This window comes from Paroedura picta, chromosome 4 (genome assembly GCF_049243985.1).
Source record: "Paroedura picta isolate Pp20150507F chromosome 4, Ppicta_v3.0, whole genome shotgun sequence".
NCBI classification, from domain to species: Eukaryota; Metazoa; Chordata; class Lepidosauria; order Squamata; family Gekkonidae; genus Paroedura; species Paroedura picta.
In genome coordinates, this window is record NC_135372.1 from 32,656,771 (window position 1) to 32,677,657 (window position 20,887).

Here is a 20,887-nt window from a genome sequence, read left to right on the forward strand (position 1 = left end):
GGGGGGTTGTTGCAAAAAGAGGGTGTTTAGGCCAAATATAGTAACCGTAGTTTATTTTAACGGTTGTCATATTGTGAAAAAGAAGAGCTAGTTTCTTGTACCCTGCTTTGTACTACCCAAAGGACTTTCAGATCCTTCCTCTCCCCACAACAGGCACCCTGTGAGGGAGGCGAGGTTGAGAGAGCTCTGAGAGAACTGTGACATGCCCAAGGTCACCCAGCTGGCTGCATGGGAAGGATTGGGGGAATGAAGCCCAGTTCTCCAGATCAGAGGCTGCTTGTCTTAACCACGATACCAAGCTGGGTCCAACTACTACCCCGAGGGATGGGTTGACTGTACAAAAACTAACCAGGGGTGGAAAAAAGGAGGTACTAGGAAGCAAGATTTTTGTTGGATGTGTGAAATAATGCCCTGATTTGAGGGCCTGCTATGCCCATGTTGGATAATGCAATTTCAATGTACTTTCGCAGCTGTATTTTCCTGTGTGAACAGAATAATCCACTTCTAAAGTGTATTATAAGTGCATTATCCAATATGTGTATATTAGGCCCTGGATAGGCCAGTCTTGCCCAATCTCATCAGATCTCAGAAGCTAAGCAGGGTTGACCTTGGTTAGCATTTGAACGGGAGACCTCCAAGAACAGGGGTAATCAAACTGCGGCCCTCCAGATGTCCATGGACTACAATTCCCAGGAGCCCCTGCCAGCGAATGCTGGCAGGGGCTCCTGGGAATTGTAGTCCATGGACATCTGGAGGGCCGCAGTTTGACTACCCCTGTCCAAGAACATCCAGTGTTGCTATGCAGGAGGAGGCCATGGCAAAACCTCCGAATACCTCCTGCCTGGAAAACTCTATGGCAGGGTGGCTCTCCAGATCCTCAAAGACTACAATTCCCATGATCCTCTGCTAATTGGCCATGCTGGTAGGGGCTCATGGGAATTGTGGTCTTTGAGGATCTGGAGAGCCGCAGCTTGGCCACCCTGCTCTATGGGGGTCACCACAAATCTCTTGCCACTTGACAGCGCTTCCCACCACCATATTCTATGGAAAGGCGATAAATCAGGCTCAAAACTTATTTCCTTCCATAATAAAGGTGGGCCCACCTGTTGTGAGAGCCTGCAACTTTGCCTGCTTTCCCCCATACAACCATAGCAACAAGCTCTCTCCTTCCTTCCACCTCTTCCCCATCACCTGTAATGCTGTTATAGGAATTTCTCCTATAATGTAATCTTCAGCATCTAAGACAATGGTTCTCACCCTTTCCTATCCTATCTTCCACCAGTCATGCTCTCAAAGAACTTGGGTCCAACCATTGTAGAAATGAAAATCCTGCTTTTCCACTTGTGCCTTACGTAAATGTTAAGGGCAGAAAAGTTTCAGAAGCAAGGTGGATAATCCCTGGCAGGTAGAGTTGGAAGGAGGCAGCCCCTTGACGAAACCAGTGAGTGGAGAAGGGGAAGTGTAGAAAGGCCTGTTTGCAAATCACCTGTATGGTGAAGCAGTCCCCCAGGACAGATAGTCAGTGGGTCTCGGAGCTGGTCTCGGTACAATCGGCTGCTCCACAGCAGTCACGTCTCCTGAGTAGGACTTGAGGAGGGATGCGTTCTTGTTGGCCAGCATGGCTCTCTCGTTCCTGCGAAACTTGGCCCTCCTGTTCTGAAACCACACCTAGAAAAAGAGGACAATGCATCAGTGACAGCAGTCCCAAGCAAGGGGGGAGGGGACGTTCTTGCTGCTCAGATGGCCATTCCTCCATATGTTAAATCTGTGGGTGCAGAGGTGGACACGGACACTGGAAATGATTTGAGCTCTTTATTAAGACCCCAACATGGTACAAGTAGAACTGAGAACTGAAGCAAGTCACTGCCCAGAACCCGCCCTCCCCTCAGTAAATCCCAACTTATATACATCAGCAAACTATATAAATCCTGGATACTATACTTCTTTTAATACAGCCAAAATCCCATTTGCCTTTTTAGCTACCGAGTCACACTGCTGACTCATGTTCAGCGTCTGGTCTACTAAGACTCCTAGATCCTTTTCGCACGTACTACTGCCGAGACAAATCTCACCCATCCTATAGTAATGTATTTGATTTTTCCTACTTAAATGCAGAACTTTACAGTTTTCACTATTAACATTCATCATATTTTAGCCCAGTTTTCCAGCCTGTCAAGATCATCCTGTATCCTGATTCTGTCTTCTGGTTTGTTTGTTACCCCTCCCAGTTTAGTATCATCTGCAAACTTAATAAGCATCCCTTCCGGCCCAGGAGATTTGAAGTCATCCAGTGAAGTCAGGTACCTCTCAACAACCTCTCTATCCGTGCCAACCCATCACCCAGACAGTATACCTTGTCTAGTCCCAGACCTAGATGCCTTCTAGGAAAAATAAAGGCAAAGTAGGTACTGAGCCTTTAAGCTTTCTCTCTGTCCTCTATCAAGTTTCTCCATCTTCATCCAGCAGTGGATCTGTTGCCTCATTTACATTATGTTTGCTCCTCACATATCTGAAGACGTTTTTCTTGTTAAAGTAGAATTCCCCGACCAATCTTAGCTCACACTCAGCTTTGCTTGATGGCTGACCGACATTGCACAGCAACCTGCAGATTCTCTTTTTTCAAGGCCTGTCCTTCCCTCCACGTCTTGAACAGTTCCTTTTTCTTCCTTAGCTTCTCCTGAAGTTCTCTGCTCATCCAAACAGACTTCATGGATCCCCTACCAAGTTACCGTCTTGCTGGAATAGTCATGGCTCGAGCATGCCATAGCTCCTGTTTAAGGAGAGCCCCCCCCCCTTCACTCCAGACTTCAGCCTTTTCTCCAGGGAAAGGGGCTACAACCCCTTAATCATCCTGGTTGTCCTTCCCTGTAGATAGATTTGCAAATCTGTCTCATGTAATTGCATGCATTTCTTCATGCATGCTGACCTGAGCTGCCTGGGGGAAACAGCAAGGTAAAATCGGCAATAGGTATGCTGCACTTTTGGGGGGGAGAGAGGTAAATGTGCTAAACATTTAGGGAATGGAAGGAGGATCTTATAACTAAGGAGGAATATAAACAAAGAACCAATGCTTGTAGGGAGGGTGATGGGCTTACGAGATCGTGGAAACTCAGTGGGTGTTGTTTACCTGGATTGCAGTAAGGCTTTTGGCAAGGTTCCCTTGTTCTGATGGGTCAACTGGAGGACTGCAGACTGGATTTTTGGATGGTTAGGTGGAGAGGGAACTGCTTGGAACACCCTGCCCCAAGAGTAGTTGTCAGTGGTATTTGATCAGATTGGAGGGGGTTGAGCAGTGGGTGTCAGCACTCAGCATTCCAACATTTTTATTAATTATCTGGATGGGGGGGGGAGTAACTACTCATTAAATTTACAGATGATAGCAAATTGGGAGGCAGTAGCGAATACCTCAGAAGATAGAGTTTGAAGAGTTCCAAACATGCTGGGGAAATGGGAAAATGAGAACAAGATGTAAGTGCAGCGTTCTTCATCTGGGTCACAAAAATGAGAAGCATGTATACCGGATGGAGGCAGCATGCATGCGTGGGAGCAGAATGTGTGTGGACAAGGTTCTTATCGACTCAAAAAAAGAAGAGTTGGTTTTTATACCCCACTTTTCACTGCCTGAAGGAGCCTCAAAGCAGCTTACAGTGGACGTTGATTCCTCTCCCCACAAAAAGCATCCTGTGAGGTAGGTGAGGCTGAGAGAGCCCTGACAGAACTGCTCTGTGAGAACAGAACTACCAGAGCTGTGACAAGCCCAAGGTCACCCAGCTAGCTGGATGTGGAGGAGCAGGGAATTGAACCCGGCTCTCCAGATTAGAAGCTGCCACTCTTAACCACTACTCCACACCGCCTGCTGTATCCGAGCAGACAGTGTAATGTGGTGGTAAAGAAGGTGACTGCAGTATTGGCTGTATCAACAGAGGCATCACATCGAAATCGCAAGATGTCATAATCCCTCTGTATAACACTTTAGTCAGACCACACTTGGAGTACTGTGAGCAGTTCTGGAGGCCTCATTTCAAAAAGAAGGTGGACAAAATTGAGAGGGTAGAAAGAAGAGCGATGAGGATGATCCAAGGCCTGGAAACCAGGAGGAAAGGCTGAGGGACTTGGGAATGTTCAGCCTGGAGATGAGGAGGTTGAGAGCGGACAGGATTGCTGTCTTTTAAGTTATTTGAAAGGTGGACAGGGAGTGGTTCCTGTTGGCAGCAGAGGGCAAGACCCCCAGTAATGGATTTGAACTATGGATTGAATGGTACCGGTTAGATATCAGGAAAAAAATGTTCACAAGCTCAGCCATGGAATAGGCTGCCTAAGAAGGTGGTGAGCTCTCCGTCACTCGCTGGACAGATATTTATCCTGGATTCTTTAGGCTGATCCTGCATTGAACAGGGGATGTGCAAAGCCTGTCAGAGGATGTAGTGATGGCTACAGATACAAACAGCTTTAAAGGGGGATTAGATAGATTCACGGAGGGTAATCAATGGCTTCTAGCCATGATGACTGAGAGGAACCTCCACATTCAGAGGCACTAATCCTCTGATGCTCAGAGCAAGGAGGCAACATGAGGGGACGGCCTCAGCCTCTCTGCTCCAGCTGGCCACTGCGTGAGACGGGATGCTGGGCAAGATGGACTATTGATCTGATCCAGCAGAGCTCTTCTTATGTTCTTAATTAAAGTGTGTATGGGGTTTGGTTTTATTTTGCAAAGTACACCCTCCTCACAGCCTATCTTCTTTCCCAGGATCACTTTTCTTTCCCAACAATTCCCATGATTTGCACAAGAGAAAAACACAATTTTCCCTCCAGGCAGAAATCCCAGCGGCTCTAGTGATCTCTCTACAAAGCTTCCCACTCTCACACTGCTATGTCCTGCTGTGTCAAAACCATATTCAGTTTGTTTTGCTTGAACTATAAGCTCTCCGCAGTATATCCAAGAGCCTGTGCTGTCTTCTCCTCGTTTAAGTTTCCATTTTCCCTTAATCGACTTGTGATCTGGTCTCGTCCATTTCTTGTCTGTTGACTCCTATAGAAGGAGGAGTGGGGGGGGGAGGTGGAAGAGGAGGAGAGGAAGAAGGAAGAGGATGAGGAGCAAGAGAGGAAGGGGAGGACGAGGAGGACGAGGAGCAGAGGAAGAGGAGGAGGAGGAGGAGGAGAGGAAGTGAAAAAGGACGAGGAGGGAGGAGGAGGAGGAGGTGATGAAGGGAAGGAGGAAGAGGAATAGAAGAAGGGAAGAAGGAGAAGGAAGAAGAGAGTAAATGGGGGAGGAGGAGAGAAAGTAGAGGAGGAGGAGGAATAGAGGAAGGGAAGAAGGAGAAGGAAGAAGAGAGTAAATGGAGGAGGAGGGAAAGAGAAGGATAGGAAGAGGAGGTGGAGGAGAGGAAGGAGGAGGAGGAGGAGGAGTAGAGAAACTGAAGGTGGAGGAGGAAAGGAAGGCAAGAAGATGGAGGAGGTGGAGGAAGAGGAAGAGGAGAGGAAGTGAAGAAGAAGAAGGAAGAGGAGAAGCTGTTTTTTTAATCCTCATTTTTTACTACCCAAAGGAGTTTCACAGCGGCTTACAGCTGCATACCTTTCCTCTCCCTACAACAGACACCCTGCGAGATAGTTGAGGTTGAGGGAACTCTAAGAGAACTGTGACCGTCAAAAGGTCACCAAGCAGGCTGCATGTGGAGGACAAGTGGGGAATCAAACTGGTTCTCCAGATTAGATGCTGCTGCTCTTAACCACACTGGCTCTCTAGAAGTAATCTGCGATTAGGGATGAAAAGCATGGCTCCTCCCTTTGGTAACGGGACACTTATACTGTGACCCAACGGCTTATTAGCTGGCTCAGTAAGGGTGCCATTAGGGCCAAAAGAAGATGATGGCTCCCGTTACTCAGATACCTGATTGTTTACATACAGCGGCAGGAAACTACCCCTTTGCACCCCCCCCTCCCATTTGCCTCTTCTTTTTAAGCTACAGCAGACACTCTTGAGTCACCTGTGGCTGTCACCTGAGCAAAAGTGACCTGCGTACATTCTGAGATGCAGTACAGAGAGAGCAGTGGCTAAACGGTGGCTCTCCAGATATCCATGGACTACATTTCCCATGAGCCCCTGCCTTCAGGGGCAGGGGTTCATGGGAATTGTAGTCCATGGACATCTGGAGAGCCACCGTTTGGCCACCCCTATGGGAAGCTGTGCAAAGCTCACAGCCCGACAAGATTTTCTTTGGCAGCCCTGCGTGGGCTGGAATTTTGCCTCCGCTATAAATTTCATTTTTAAAAATAAGACATAAATTTTCTTCCTCTTTCCCCCAAGTTCTTGCTGATTATTAAAGCAGAAAACGCTCTGCCGTTGCTACCAGAACAGAATGGCTCTTTTTTCTCCTTCTCACGGTGGAATTTCATAGGTTTGATTTAAGTCTGTCTAGTAAGTCGGGGAACTGCCTTTTTCCTCGGGAGAAAGCCCCTGAACGTGGTCCAGCCCAAACTAAGCACCTTTAAGTCCTCTGGATTTGAATCTGAGAGGTTTCAGCACCGGTGGCTCTGTCTCACTGAAATCAAACGCGGTTTAAAACAGCTTTGGTTGAATGGTGCACCAGTCTTGCAGAGCAACAAGAGACCTTGCTCTCAACTGGGTCTTGTGAATGGAGGCCCTGACCTGGCTGACCTGGGATAACCTGATCTAATCAGATCTCAGAAGCTCACCTGGGTGTAAACTGCACAGAGCTTTTATTCCAATCCCAGGTCGATTCAGTCCCTGCCGTCTACACAGAATGCAATTTCCGTTTGGATTTTGGGCGATTTAAATTTTCCTTCTGCAGCAAGAAGGATTGATCCGGAGTGACCCTACCTTTATTGTGTGATATCTTAGAGTGCCCTCAATATTTTTCAAATCCGGATTGGGAAAGCAAGCTCTGATAGGCCACACCTGCTCATGTGACAAGCTTGCCTTAAAGGAGAAGCCCCTAACTTCTCTCAACTTCTGTCGGTCCTGGATTTTTTCTCCCTTCTCTGCCTTTTTCAATCCTCTCCCCCCCCCTCCAAGAAAAGAAAGAGGCTCCTTGTTTGGTTCCTCTCCCCCCCCCCCCCCCTCAAGAGAAGAAAGAAAGAGGCTTGGCTCCCCCCCCCCCCTTCTGAACTACCCTAACCACGTGCAGAACACTTTCCTGTTTCAATGGGGGGGAGGGAGAAGAAGACCCAAGTTCAAAGCGATCTGGATTCAACAGGATTGACAATGGAATAAACAAAGTAAGTGCAGACCAGGCTGTCCCTGGTTAGCAACTGGATGGGAAACCTTGGAGGAAGTACAGAGTTGCTACACAAAGTCAAGCAATGGCAAACAGTTAGGCAGAATTTAAATATGCAACGATGGGAGAAGTACTAGGCTGCTTAAAGAAGTTCTTCCTGTTCTACTGCGATTCTAGACTAGGCAAGCTGGGAGGAAGTATGCTCAAAAAAGCAGGAAGTCTCCTATTGAGCCAATCAGGACATTGGAGGAGATCATTTGAAAAATATTAGGAAGTTCCTGATCTAACTCTGAGCTTAAACACCCTTTGTGTACTTAAATATTTCTCTTTTGTATTAATTTGCTGTTTTAATGGTGGATTTAAACTTTGGTCTGAATGACTGCAAATAAAAATTGATTTGATTTGATCTAACTATGCTAAATTTGTATCTCCTCTGTTGCCCCCTGCAGGACACTCTCTATATTCTGCTCAATCATGCACACTGGCAATCTTGCACATTCCAACACAAACAACCGCTGAACTTCTCTTCTCTAAAAAACTCTCTGGATCATTGTAAGTCAGGAGTGGCCAAATGGTGGCTCTCCAGATGCTGGCAGGGGCTCATGGGAATTGTAGTCCATGGACATCTGGAGAGTCACAGTTTGGTCATGCCTGCTATAAGTCAACCATGACTTGAGAGCACATTCCACCATGCCCTGAAGATGCAAGTCTGTTGATTAATCTGATCTTATAGCTATAACATACTATTGAACTTACCCGGTTAACTATTGTGATTGGGCACCATGCTGGTACATTAGCTAGCTAAAAATTCAAACTGATCCAGCCCTGGCTGACTCAACAGCATGGCGGATAATTCACATTCCAGGAATCAGCAAATATTCCTAAAGGTGCGGAGATGGACAGTCATGATAGGGTGTTGCAGCAAAATCAAACAGGAGGTGCAGGCCTTTTAAAGATTTAAAAAATGTATACTAGCGTTGATGTTAATCAGTGACAGGTCACTTCATCAACTGCACAACAGTGTAAATTTGTCAGACCTCACCTGCTTTTGTACATGGACTGACTTCATGGGCACACATCAGAATTTCTTGGCAGCCTGAAATAAGGGGGCTATTATCTGATAAATGGACATATTCCATCTGGTCCATTTTGATTCCTGACAGTTAGAGCAGCTCCTCAGTGGGAAAGGCTTCCTCGGGAGGTGGTGGGTTCTCCTTTTTGGAGGTTTTTAAGCAGAGGCTGGATAGCCCATCTGACAGAAATGCTGATTCTGTGAACTTAGGCAGGTTGTGAGTGGATGGGCAGAAGGGATTGTGTCTGAGCTTGGCTCTTGTGGCCTTTCCTTGCATGCCCTGGGAAATGCCGATTGCCACTTTGGGGTCAGAAGGTAAATTTCCTCCAGGTCAGACTAAAAGGGATTTGGGGGGATGAGGGCATCATCTGGACATGGAACTGGGATTACTGTAGCAGGCAATTGTTAACATATTTAGTCTTAGAACCCTATCGAAACCCTTCTGTTTCCTTGTATTGACATTACCCCTGGCAGAATTCTCCCCATCCTTTAAAATATTCTTAGGTACTGGGCTCACAATAAACCATGTAAACAGATTTCTTTGAAACAAGGACGTTTGTGTAAGCGTTTGTGTAATTTATGTTTAAGCAGGTTGTTTGAATCCTTGTGGATTTGGGATGTTTGGGGTGCCCATAGAAGCATCCAGTCCTAGGTGTTCAGGAGGAAGCTGGCTCATTACCTGAACCCTGGCTTCGGTGAGGTTGACCCTGCGTGCGAGGTCTTCTCGTACAAAGGCATCCGGGTAGTGCGTCCGCTCAAAGACTCTCTCCAGCGCCTGCAGCTGGCTGCTGTTGAAGGTGGTCCGGTTCCTTCTCTGTTTTCTCTTCTTCTTCTCTTCCGAATTCAACTGGTCACCTGGAAGAGAACAGAACAAAGGAGGTGGGTCCACTGCACTGCGTATGTGCTTGCTCCCTCTCTCTCACTTTAATAAGCGCAAATGAAGAAGAAGAGCGGTGTTTTAGTACTCTGCTTTTCAATGATTGAAGGCGTCTCAAAGTGGCTTACAATCACCTTCCCTTCCTCTCCCCACAACAAACCCCCTGTGAGTTAGGCGCAGCTGAGAGAGTTCTGAGAGAACAGTGACTAGCCCATGGTCCAGGGGGGGGGGTACAAACCCAGTTCTCAGGGATTAGAGGCCAGCACTCTTAACCACTACACCAAGCTGGCCTTGTGAATGTGCGTATCACCAAAATTCCAATATCCATGTCTTTGAGAGAGATTGGAGTACAAGATAATATGGTAACTTGCAATGAAGAAGAAGAGGAAGAGGAGGAGGAACTGATTTTTTATACCTCACTTTTCACTATCTGGAGTCCAAAAACAGCTTAGAAACACCTTTCCCTCCCTATCCGCCCAAAACAGACACCTTGTGAGACAGGTGGGGTTAAGAGCTCTAAGAGAACTGCTCTGTGAAACTAGTTCTAAGAAAACTGTGACTAGCCCAAGGTCACCTAGATGGCTGCATGTGGAGGCATGGGGAATCAAATCCAGTTCTCCAGATTAGCATTCACCACTCTTAACCACTACACCACACTGGCTCTCATTCACTATTCAGACTCTCTATTCACTTTGAATTTACTGTCCACAGTTAGAGCGTTTGGTGCCTTTTCTTTTTCTTGTCTTGTTATGGTCATATTCAACAACAATTCTACAACAATAATAATTGAAGGAATAACCATTTGGGGACCAGTGTGCCAATTTTGGAAATGTCCCAGTGTGCCAAAAGACTTTTTTGGGGATCACACAGCAAAGATTTGTGATTTAAGCTTGATGCTGAGGTCAGAATAAAAGAAATCACAGCCATGCTGCCCATGAGGAAGGAATGAAGGAACCCAAGCAGTGCAAAAGAGAGCATTCCGATTACAAGCATTTGGCAATCCAGCGAGAGGATCAGCAAGCTTTTTTTCCAGTGGGTAGCCATGTTGGTCTGAAGCAGCAGAGCACAATTTGAGTCCAAAGGCCCCTTAAAGACCAACAAAGCTTTATTCAAGGTGTGAGCTTTCACGTGCATGCCCAATTCCTCAGCTCACACCTGGAATTAAACTGCTCTGAAGTTTTTGTTAGCAGACCTGTGCAAAGGGTGGTAAGGCAGCCGACATGCTGTCTGAAGCTCTGTCCATGAGGCTGGGAGTTCGATCCCAGCAGCTGGCTCAAGGTTGTCTCAGCCTTCCATCCTTCCCAGGTTAGTAAAATGAGTACCCAGCTTGTGTGCTGGGGGGTAAAAGAGTAATGACTGAGGAAGGCACTGGCAAGGCCACCCCGTATTGAGTCTGCCATGAAAACGCTGGAGGGCGTCACCCCAAGGGTCAGACATGACTCGGTGCTTGCACAGGGGTTACCTTTACCTTTATGCAGGCAGAGAAATGTTCTACAAAACTTGACTGCAACCACAGCTAGCAGCAATCATCAGCTTTGGGTATTCCAACAGCAGATGCTGATATCCAGCTGTGGTGGATCACCATAGCTAGGAGCCCAGAGGAAACGATAAAGGACCTAGGAATCCCTAGTGGGAAGGGTCACTCCTGACGGAGCAGGCGGAAGCGGCCTAGAAAGAGAATTCTAAAAGGGCCGTTGGTCAGACTGGCACTTATAGAGAGTCAGTGAGTGGATGTTGAAAAAGTTGGAGAGAGGCTCACGCCTTGAATAAACCTTTGTTGGTCTTGAAGTTGCCATTGGACTCCAATTTTGCTGTGCTACTTCAGACCAACACGGCTATCTACTTAAGAGAGAGAGTGTGAGGCTTGGTATTGGAGAGGAGTGAGGCAGAGGTTTGGTGGAAGAGAGAGGAGATCCTCTGGGCCAAACAAGGTTGTGTGTCTCAGGAGGACAGGGGGACATGGCTGCCTCAGTTCTCTCAGGGCTTAAGGAGAGCCCGGGTCTGTGACCGAACTTACAGTGGAAGCTGAACGCTCACATTTGGTTTTCAGTGAGGCAAGCATCCCCTGAGAACATATACCTGACACAAAGTAGCGGCATGTAAAAGATCCGTGAACGGTTGTTTCAACATTCATGTTGAAAGTTCAATGAAACTTTTTATTAACAAGATAAAAGTGGAGAGCGGCAAAGGTCCCTTTTTCCCAGAGACAATAGCATCAAGTGACGGGAGTGAGAAGCTCACGCAAACATATTGGGGAAATATCTTTTCTAAATAGTGAAAATGTCACAGCAACTTACAGGAAGAAAGAAACCCAAGTGGCAGAAAGAACAAACCGACTAGAATAGCAATTAGAGTCTGGACAGCAGAAAAATGTACATTTGAGCTCCTCCTAGAGGTAGAGGGGAGTAAACACATGCTGCATCGATATTTACTTGGGTCAAACGCTCAACAGTTTCATAGTAAGGAAAGAATGGAACCTGATCATTCTGCTCCTGGTTCCAGGCCAACGCACCAAGGATCATTCAAACTGTTGGCAGAGTTTAAATATGCAAAGAGGCGCAGCCCCGGCTGCTTAAAGAATAAATAGCATTGTTGAGAATCAAAACAATTTGGTAAGGAGAGAGAGGAGAACGGCCTAGCAGTCTAACTGTCTAACTGTTCTTCCTCATTTGAAGAAAAAACAAGGGGGAAATGTGTTCCAAGGAGCAGGAAATCTCCAACTGAGCCAATCAGAAGAAGAAGAAGAGTTGTTTTTTTACATCCCGCTTTTCATAACCAAAAGGAGATCCAAAGTGGCTTATAAACACCTTTCCCTTCCTCTTCCCACAACAGACACCATATGAGGTAAATGAGGCTGAAAGAGCTCTATGAGAACTGCTCTGTAAGAACAGCTCTAAGAGAACTATGACTAGCCCAAGGTCACCCAGCTGGCTGCATATGGACATATGGCGAATCAAACCCAGTTTCCCAGATTAGAGGCTGTCACTCTTAAACAACACACCACAAACTGGCTCTCAGGCCATAGGAGGAGAATATTCACCTAATGCCAGGAAGTTACTATCTAAATACGCTAATTGCCCCCTGTAGAATATTCTTCATATCCACTCGGTGTTGTTTGGTGCCCCCTATAGAATATTCTTCATATCCACTCAGTCGTGTTTGGCGCCAAAGCGCTCACCCCTAATAGAGCCCACCCTCTGAAGCAACCATTACCCCCTAGGAGAATTGATCTCTGTTGCCAGCTGAAGGTTTGTGGGTGGAGCCACAGGAGAGGGTTTGGGGAGGGAAGCCATAGGCAAAATCCACCTTCCGAAGTGGCCATTTCCTCCCACTGATCTCACCTCCAGCCACCGCCACCTGGAGGCTGGCCACGATCATCTCAACCACCATTGCAAACTGGTTTGGCCCCGAAAACAAACTGGCAGCCAGGGGAGGTTTTTTAAGAGCTGTAGAGACCTGCTTGGTCTCACGTGAGAAACCGGGCCCTGTATTCCGAGCCCTCTGCGATCTCCAAATACTTTCCGTGGACAGGGCTCACATAACACGTCGCCCTAATCTATCCTGAATGTCTCCCAAGGCATGAATAATTGTGTCAAGATCCTGTTTCCCAAGGAAGGGCTGCAGCTGGTGCGCCAGTTGGTGAAAGGTGCTTTGAGCCTCCGATGACACATTTGGCACCCGCCCCCACAAGGCTGAACCTGAGCTCTTTCGGGATCCTTTTCGGAGAACGCAAGGCACTCGAGCATCCCTTGGATATCAACACCCTGGTCGGCTGCACGGCCTACCAATCCATCTTGTCTGGGGGCCGGAGCTGGAATGCTGTCCGCCGCTGACACTAAACACCTGCAAGCCCTTTTCATCGGAAGGGAGGGGGTGTTGACAGAAACGTTGTTTCCTGTCGCCTGCGTGTTAATGGCGCTTCATTTCAAATCCCGAGGTTTCCTGTCTCTGTTAAGAATGGGGAGGGAGGGAATGGGGGACAAGGGGAGACCCACCCAAAGCACCCCATTTCAGAATGCTATGAGGCAGAGCAGCAATATCTGAGCAACAAGGTCACTCTGGAACAAACTTATCAGAGAAGGAAATGGAATCACTGGAGTGCAATGCCTACAGCCCCCATCTCAGGCAGGGATTGCTGAAGCTGCCATACTGAGTCCAGCAATATTCTGACGGACCTATATTAACATATAACAGATAACATTAGCCAGTCGTCAATCATAACCTCCAAACTCCTTATATTATATAAGGATTATATTGTCCTCATCCTTATGTTCTCCTATCTTCAATGAATGAATGAATGAATGAATGAATGAATGAATGAATGAATGAATGAATGAATGAATGAATGAATGAATGAATGAATGAATGAATAAGAGTTCTCTTACAAACAAATGAAGACCAATGGAACTCCCGGGTATGCTTACTGTTTCAAATTACTTCTTCCAGAGTAAATTATGATCTGGTAGACAACAGCTTTGCATAATGATGTCAAATATGTTATGGAGGAAATCAGCAATATCCCAGCAGCAAGCATATTCTGGAATCAACTCATAAGAGAAGAAAATGGAATCACTGGAGCAAGGTGCCTCCAGCCCTCATCCCAGGCAGGAGTCCCTGAGGCTGCCACGCTGAGTCCAGCAATATTCAGACTGGCAGTAGCTCTCCAAAATCTCAGCTAGAAAGTTTTCACCTCAGCTACTACCTGATCCTTTTAACTGAACATGCCAGGGATTGAATTGGAGACCTTCTATAGGCAAGGCGCATGCTCTCCTAAAACCACACCCTGAATCCAGAATGATACCTCTTAGTCAATGGTATCAAAGGTTTTTGGGCTACTGTCCTATAGGAGGTCATCCACTAGAGCTTGTTGTTGTTATGTGCGAAGTCGTGTCCGACCCATCGCGACCGCATGGACAATGATCCTCCAGGCCTTCCTGTCCTCTACCATTCCCCGGAGTCCATTTAAGTTCACACCGACTGCTTCAGTGACTCCATCCAGCCACCTCATTCTCTGTCGCCCCCTTCTTCTTTTGCCCTCAATCGCTCCCAGCATTAGGCTCTTCTCCAGGGAGTCCTTCTTTCTCATGAGGTGGCCAAAGTATTTGAGCTTCATCTTCAGGATCTGGCCTTCTGAGGAGCAGTCCGGGCTGATCTCCTCTAGGACTGACCGGTTTGTTCGCCTTGCAGTCCAAGGGACTCGCAAGAGTCTTCTCCAGCACCAGAGTTCAAAAGCCTCAATTCTTTGACTCTCGGCCTTCCTTATGGTCCAACTTTCACAGCCATACATTGCAACTGGGCAGACCATAGCCTTGACTAGACGCACTTTTGTTGGCAGGGTGATGTCTCTGCTTTTTACTTTTTACTAGAGCAGGGGTGGCCAAACTGTGGCTCTCGGTACTTGTAGCCCATGGACATCCAGAGATGGAGCTAGAGTGATCCGTTTCAGTCACGAAACATTCATGATAGTCAAGGCAGAGCTCCCAGTGCAGAACTGTGCACTTCACGGCAGACGTGTGGAGCAGCCAAGCGGCATGGCTACCTCTCCTACACCGTCCACTGGCAACAACCAGGGGACCTCATTGTCTGGAGGGGACAACCCTGCCACCAGGACGCAAAGGGGTTCTGCTCCACGTTCAGGGATGAATGCAGACCACTCAATGCCAAACATCACTACCACAATAGAATCCAGGAGCACCTTTAAGACCAACAAAGCTTTATTCAGGGCGTGAGCTTTTGAGTGCAAGCTCACGCCCTGAATAAATCTTTGTTGGTCTTAAAGGTGCTCCTGGACTCTGATTTTATTGTGCTGCTTCAGACCAACACGGCTTCCCATTTGAATGCACCAGTGTAATGTAATACAGAGTACCCTGAGGGAGTGGACAGGCTGCAGCAACATTGTCTGTGGCTACACGGTCACAGACACTGTTGCCAACACACTGGCAGTGGTGGGCACTGTGCACCGCAAAGGCCCTAAACAGTCTGGGACCAGCATATCTGCAGGACCACCTCTCCCATTATGCCCCCCCCCAAGAGCACTATGTTCAATGGACCATATGGTAGTGAATGATGCTCTGGGACTGGGGAGCATTGTCAAGGCCAGCCTGGATGCCGCCACCCTTAAGATGCGGTTCTTGCTTGAGGTCTATCAGCACCTGACTGCCCGTTTCTCATGCAGCATCAAGTCTACCCATCTGCGGTGTGAGAGGCAGGGGGAGGGGGTTGATCTTGAATAACAGCTCATCCTGGACATGCCCACCTGCTGGAACTCCATCCATGCCATGATGGAATGTTTGGTGGAGCAGAAGAGCAAAGGGCTGGACGTCTTCTCCTCCGTGGTCAGCTCCAATGACTGGACGGATGCTGAGATGTTAGAAATCAGGGGGAGCTCAGCACCAAACCGAAGACCGTCCCTGCCAGTTCGCTCGGGAAGGCTGTTGGATGGCACAGCATGGGGCCCTCTAACCAAACCTTGAAACATAACCAGTGCAGCTGCCCCAAAATCAGGCATGGAGAACTTGACAAGAAGGACAGAATGCAGGCCACAGCTGCTCCACCTTGGTCAACTCGAAGAATCAGAGAATCATAGAGTTGGAAGGGGCCATACAGGCCATCTAGTCCAACCCCCTGCTCAACGCAGGATCAGCCCTAAGCATCCTAAAGCATCCAAGAAAAGTGTGTATCCAACCTTTGCTTGAAGACTGCCAGTGAGGGGGAGCTCACCACCTCCTTAGGCAGCCTATTCCACTGCTGAACTACTCTGACTGTGAAAATTTTTTCCTGATATCTAGCCTGTATCGTTGAACTTGTAGTTTAAACCGATTACCGCGTGTCCTCTCCTCTGCAGCCAACAGAAACAGCATCCTGCCCTCCTCCAAGTGACAACCTTTCAAATACTTAAAGAGGGTTATCATGTCCCCTCTCAACCTCCTTTTCTCCAGGCTGAACATTCCCAAGTCCCTCAACCTATCTTCATAGGGCTATAAGAAGAGGGAAAGCAAACAACCCTACGTGATAAACATAACCAACAAGGTAGGGGACCAAAAAATATGAAACTAGAACATGGCTATGTACAGAGTGCTAATATTTTTAAATCATATATATTTACTTATTATGCAAAAGTATTAAAATATCACTTAATAACCACATTCATATATTTCTGCAGTTAGGTACTTATGCCTCGTATACAGCGTTTAGTTCTTGTTTTGGGATACAATTTGCACCTAACCTGTATGTCTGGATATTGGTCTGTATACTAGGCATAGGTACTTATATGCAGAACCGTATAAATGTGTTTTTTAGAAAGAGGAGGAGGAAGAAGAAGCAGCGCAGTTTTTTTAATACCCTGCTTTTCAGTACCAGAAGGAGTCCCAAAGCAGCTTACAATGTCCATGGACTACAATTCCTATGAGCCCCTGCCAGCAAATGCTGGCAGGGGCTCATGGGAATTGTAGTCCATGGACATCTGGAGGGCCGCAGTTTGACTACCCCTGCTCTAAAGGCACCACAAAAACCTCCCAGGAACATGTTGGAGAGCTGCTTCAACTATTTTATCACACCCTCTATTGGAACATGGGCTCCTGCTGGTTTCTTGATGACTATTGGATCGTACGCAGTCCAATTCAGCTTGCCTTTTGTTCCATTCCGTTCCCAGATTCCTTCCCAAAGAAAAGATATCAGGGAGATGAAGGGGAAAAAAACAAGCCAAAGAAAAACACACCTAAAGAATGTCTACCTTGGAAAGATCCCGGACATTCTACAGCTGCTGGCATATATTTAACATTTTTTGCAAATATCGGGATTTTGGAGGGGGGGGGAATCGTGTGTTTAAAAAGCACAAATGCCTGAACTGATCAAAGTTTGGAAAACCGTGCATCTTCCTATTTGGACAGGAAGACCGTGAAAGAGCTAAGTGCTCTTGGATGGGATGAGACCACATCTATTGTGTTAATGAGACGTTTGTCCTTGGCATAGAGCCCTCAGAAAACTCAAGTGTTTGCTCAGGCGGAGAGATTTACCTACTGAAAGTCCAATCAGGGGTTGGAAGCCAGAAAGACATCTCCCGCAAAGACCCCAGCAACAGAATTGTTACAGACTGTAAGGAATGCAACAAGATGAAACCCCAGCAGGCTGACAGAAAGTAATCTGCATATTTACGAAGGAAGAAGAAGAAGAAGAAGAAGAAGAAGAAGAAGAAGAAGAAGAAGAAGAAGAAGAAGAAGAGCTTTTCTCTACCTGAAGGAGTCTCAAAGCGGCTTACAGTCGCCTTCCCATTCCTCTCTCCACAACACACACCCTGTGAGGTGGGTGAGGCTGAGAGAGCCCTGATATTTCTGCTCGGTCAGAACGGTTTTTATCAGTGCCGTGGCAAGCCCAAGATCACCCAGCTGGCTGCATGTGGGGGAGTGCAGAATCGAACCCAGCATGCCAGATTAGAAGTCCGCACTCCTAACCACTACACCAAACTGGCCCTTTTACGAAGTATCAACAGCAGCAGCATCAGAAGAGCTGGTTTTTAGGACCTTGCTTTTTATTCCCCCAAAGGAATCTCAAACAGCTTACAAAAAGAATAGTATTTAGTATAGCGTAGAATAGAATAGAATTTATTCCAGCTGATGCTTCCCTCCTCACTTCATCAGATGCATGTGAGTGAACATTTGCAGCCCAGAGTATTTTCGCTGACAGTGAGAAGCGACAGAAAGATGGGAGCCCGGAGACCATAGAGCAAGGACAACCAGAAACAAAAACAAGCCCCAGGGTAGTTCATCCACTCAGAGGATCTTGTGAGGACCAATCCTTACTGTAGGAATAACAATAAGAGTTGCTTTTTATACCCCACTTTTCTCCACCTGCAGGAGTCTCAAAGTGGCTTACCATCACTTTCCCTTCCTCTCCCCATCACAGACACCCTGTGAGGGAGGTGAGGCTGAGAGAACTCTGAGAGGACTGGGACTGGCCCAAGGTCACCCAGCAGGCTCAGGAGTCTCAAAGCGGCTAATAATCGCCTTCCCTTCCTCTCCCCACAACAGACACCCTGTGAGGTAGATCAGGCTGAGAGAGTCCTGAGGGAACTGTGACTGGCTCAAAGTCACCCAGCAGGCCTCGTGAGTCCCAAAACAGCTTACAATTGCCAACCTTTCCTCTCTCCACAACAGACACCCTGTGAGGTTGGTGGGGCTGCGGAGAGAACCGTGACTGTCCCAGGGTCACCCAGCTGGCTGCATGTGAAGGAGGAAAGGGCAATGAAATCCAGTCCCTCCAGATTACAGGCCACTGTTCTTAACCATTACACCACACCAGCTCTTAAATAAAACCGTATGCCCGTTAATGTTATCTTGCTCCGTAGCATGGTTTGGCAGAAACTATTGGATTGTAATATGATGATGCTTCCCACATTGAGTAAAATAGGCAGTGATAGGGTTGCCAGCCTCCAGGTCATGGCTGGAGGTCTCCTCGGATTATAACTGGTCTTTTCAGACTTTGAGGTGCCAGGAAGTGATGTCAGCTGGCCACGCCCCCCCCCAGAAGTGAAAGGTTGGGGACCACTGCTCTACAGTATCATGGAGGGGTCTTTGAGGTCCTGTACGGTACCCAGGTTCTGTTCTTGGGAAACCCTGCTCTAGACAAAGAACAATTTTTGTGCCCATGTAGTTAAACTGCACAATAAGAAATCCTATTTATAAGGAACTCTTTTAACAGTTTTCCATCTTTAAATGCTTATTGAGACGCCCTTTTAATAGGTCTACGTCTCCAGTAAACTAACTGGACTGAACAGAGGGCCACTGTGAGCCAGGATGCTGGACTAGATGGACCACTGTTCTGATCCAGCCGTGCTCCTCTTCGGTTCTTTTGTTCATAGCTCAGTCAGGATGAGGACGCAGTCACCACCACCACCCCCCTTCAAGTGCCCCTAATCCAGATCAACTGCAATGTGGTAAGTGTGACCAGAAGGCAATTCTGCATCTATCAGAGCAGCCCAGTGGTGAAATACTTGACAGCTGCAATGCTTTTGACAAATGACGCAGATGAATAAATGGTTGACTCGAGGGTAGGGAGGAATTGTCTAAAGGGGCCCAGAGACGTAACAATAATACATTAAGCAAATTATAGATGTTGAAATTATTTGTGTTTTTAAAAAAATGTTTAATGAACCTCTTACATCTGTCCTTTGCAGGAACATTTGATATTCCACAACCTATCAACACAGGCAGAGTGTGCTCATGTGCCTTCAAAATCATTTGGGGATCTTGACTTTCCTTCCTGGTTGCAAGTTCTCTTATGGATGGATGGCTCTCATGTGGGAGGGAGGCTGTTCCAAGGAGGGAGGTGGGGGGACACTTACTGAGCATGGACGCAACATGCTTGCAGATGTTTTGTTTTCAGTGTGCATCCAATACCAGCTATCACTCCTTCGCTCCTCTTGAAAGACCCTAACCTTGGCCAATTATGCACCGGTTGGATAATGTGCTTTTGCAGCTGGATGTTCCTGTGCAGAATAGAATAATCTACTTATGCTACAAGTGCATTGAAAGTGCATTATCCAACGTGTGCATAAAGGACCCTGGATAGTCCAGGAAAGCCTGGATAACTGAGGAACAGGAAAGTAACTGAGGAACAGGAGGGGCCAAAGACACTTTCCTGACTCTTATACTGGGGAAGCCATGTGTATGTCTCACAAGCCACGTGGGTCTCACAGCTCTAGGGTCCCTAAGGTCAAAACGGTTGAGGGGAATAAACGGACCCCAAATCTCTGCACCTATGGATGGTAGATCCAACTCAGTGTTCAGGGCATGCTTCAGACGAAGACAAACCCATGAAGTTCTAACCATTTTAATTGGAGGTCTGCATATGTAACAAGGTTAACATTCATCCCCCTGACACCCGTGGAGAATAGAGTGCTTTGCTTTATCTGGACCACTCTGAGCTGATTTGTAGAGGTATGAGACTGTCTAGCAAGGGCCAATAATAGGGCAGAAAGTTGAGATCATGTCTGTTAGTTTCTTGATTTTTAAAAAAGTTATTGTGTGTTATTTAATAAGCAAGGGAATAAAATAACAAAGATGACCAATTGTTAGTATGATTGTAAACCATCTCTCACTTGGAGTAGTGATTAGCGGTGACCTCTGACCTGATGACTGGGTTTGATTCCCCATTCGTATTCCACATGTGGCCAGCTGGGTGGCCTTGGGCTAGTCACAGTTCTCCTAGGACTTTTCTTGCAGAGCAGTTCTCTCTTACAGCAGTGGTTCTCAACCTGGGGGTCAGGACCCCTTTGGGGGTCAAATTACCCTTTCACAGGGATTGCGGCAGGGCAAGCAGCTTGGCCGGGGGTCGCCATCCACACAACAGCCTTGCAGGGTAGATCGAGATAGAGAATTCGTCTGTCTGGAGCAGCGGAAAAGAGCAAGATCAGCATGGTGGGACAAGAGGCAGAACTGAACTGAGAAACCGTGGGGGGGGGGAAACAATTTATATACAATCATGAACAAGGATCTTCACTCCATTGGTCAGTTTGGGTTGAATTTCTGTGAAAGAAAACTTGCATAATTTTATGGTTGGGGGGGTCACCACAACAGGAGGAACTGTATTAAGGGGTCACAGAATTAGGAAGATGGAGAACCACTGTCTTAGAGCTATCTCAGCCCCACCTACCTCACAGGGTTCCTGTTGTGGGGTGATGAATGGAAAGGTATTTGTAAGCTGCTT

At 47.1% G+C, this 20,887-nt stretch overlaps 1 protein-coding gene across 3 annotated transcripts in view; it reads right to left on the reverse strand.

Moving 5' to 3' along the window:
• The window catches only part of PRRX1 (paired related homeobox 1), an 80,059-nt gene that overhangs the window by 9,093 nt on the left and 50,079 nt on the right, over positions 1 to 20,887 (reverse strand). For all 3 annotated transcript variants that reach the window (XM_077332251.1, XM_077332252.1, XM_077332250.1), the window contains exons 2-3: positions 8,987 to 9,162; positions 1,487 to 1,668 (exon numbers count right to left, since the gene is read on the reverse strand). In XM_077332251.1, the coding sequence (XP_077188366.1) occupies positions 1,487 to 1,668; positions 8,987 to 9,162 (358 nt within the window). The remainder of the gene's footprint in view (positions 1 to 1,486; positions 1,669 to 8,986; positions 9,163 to 20,887) is intronic.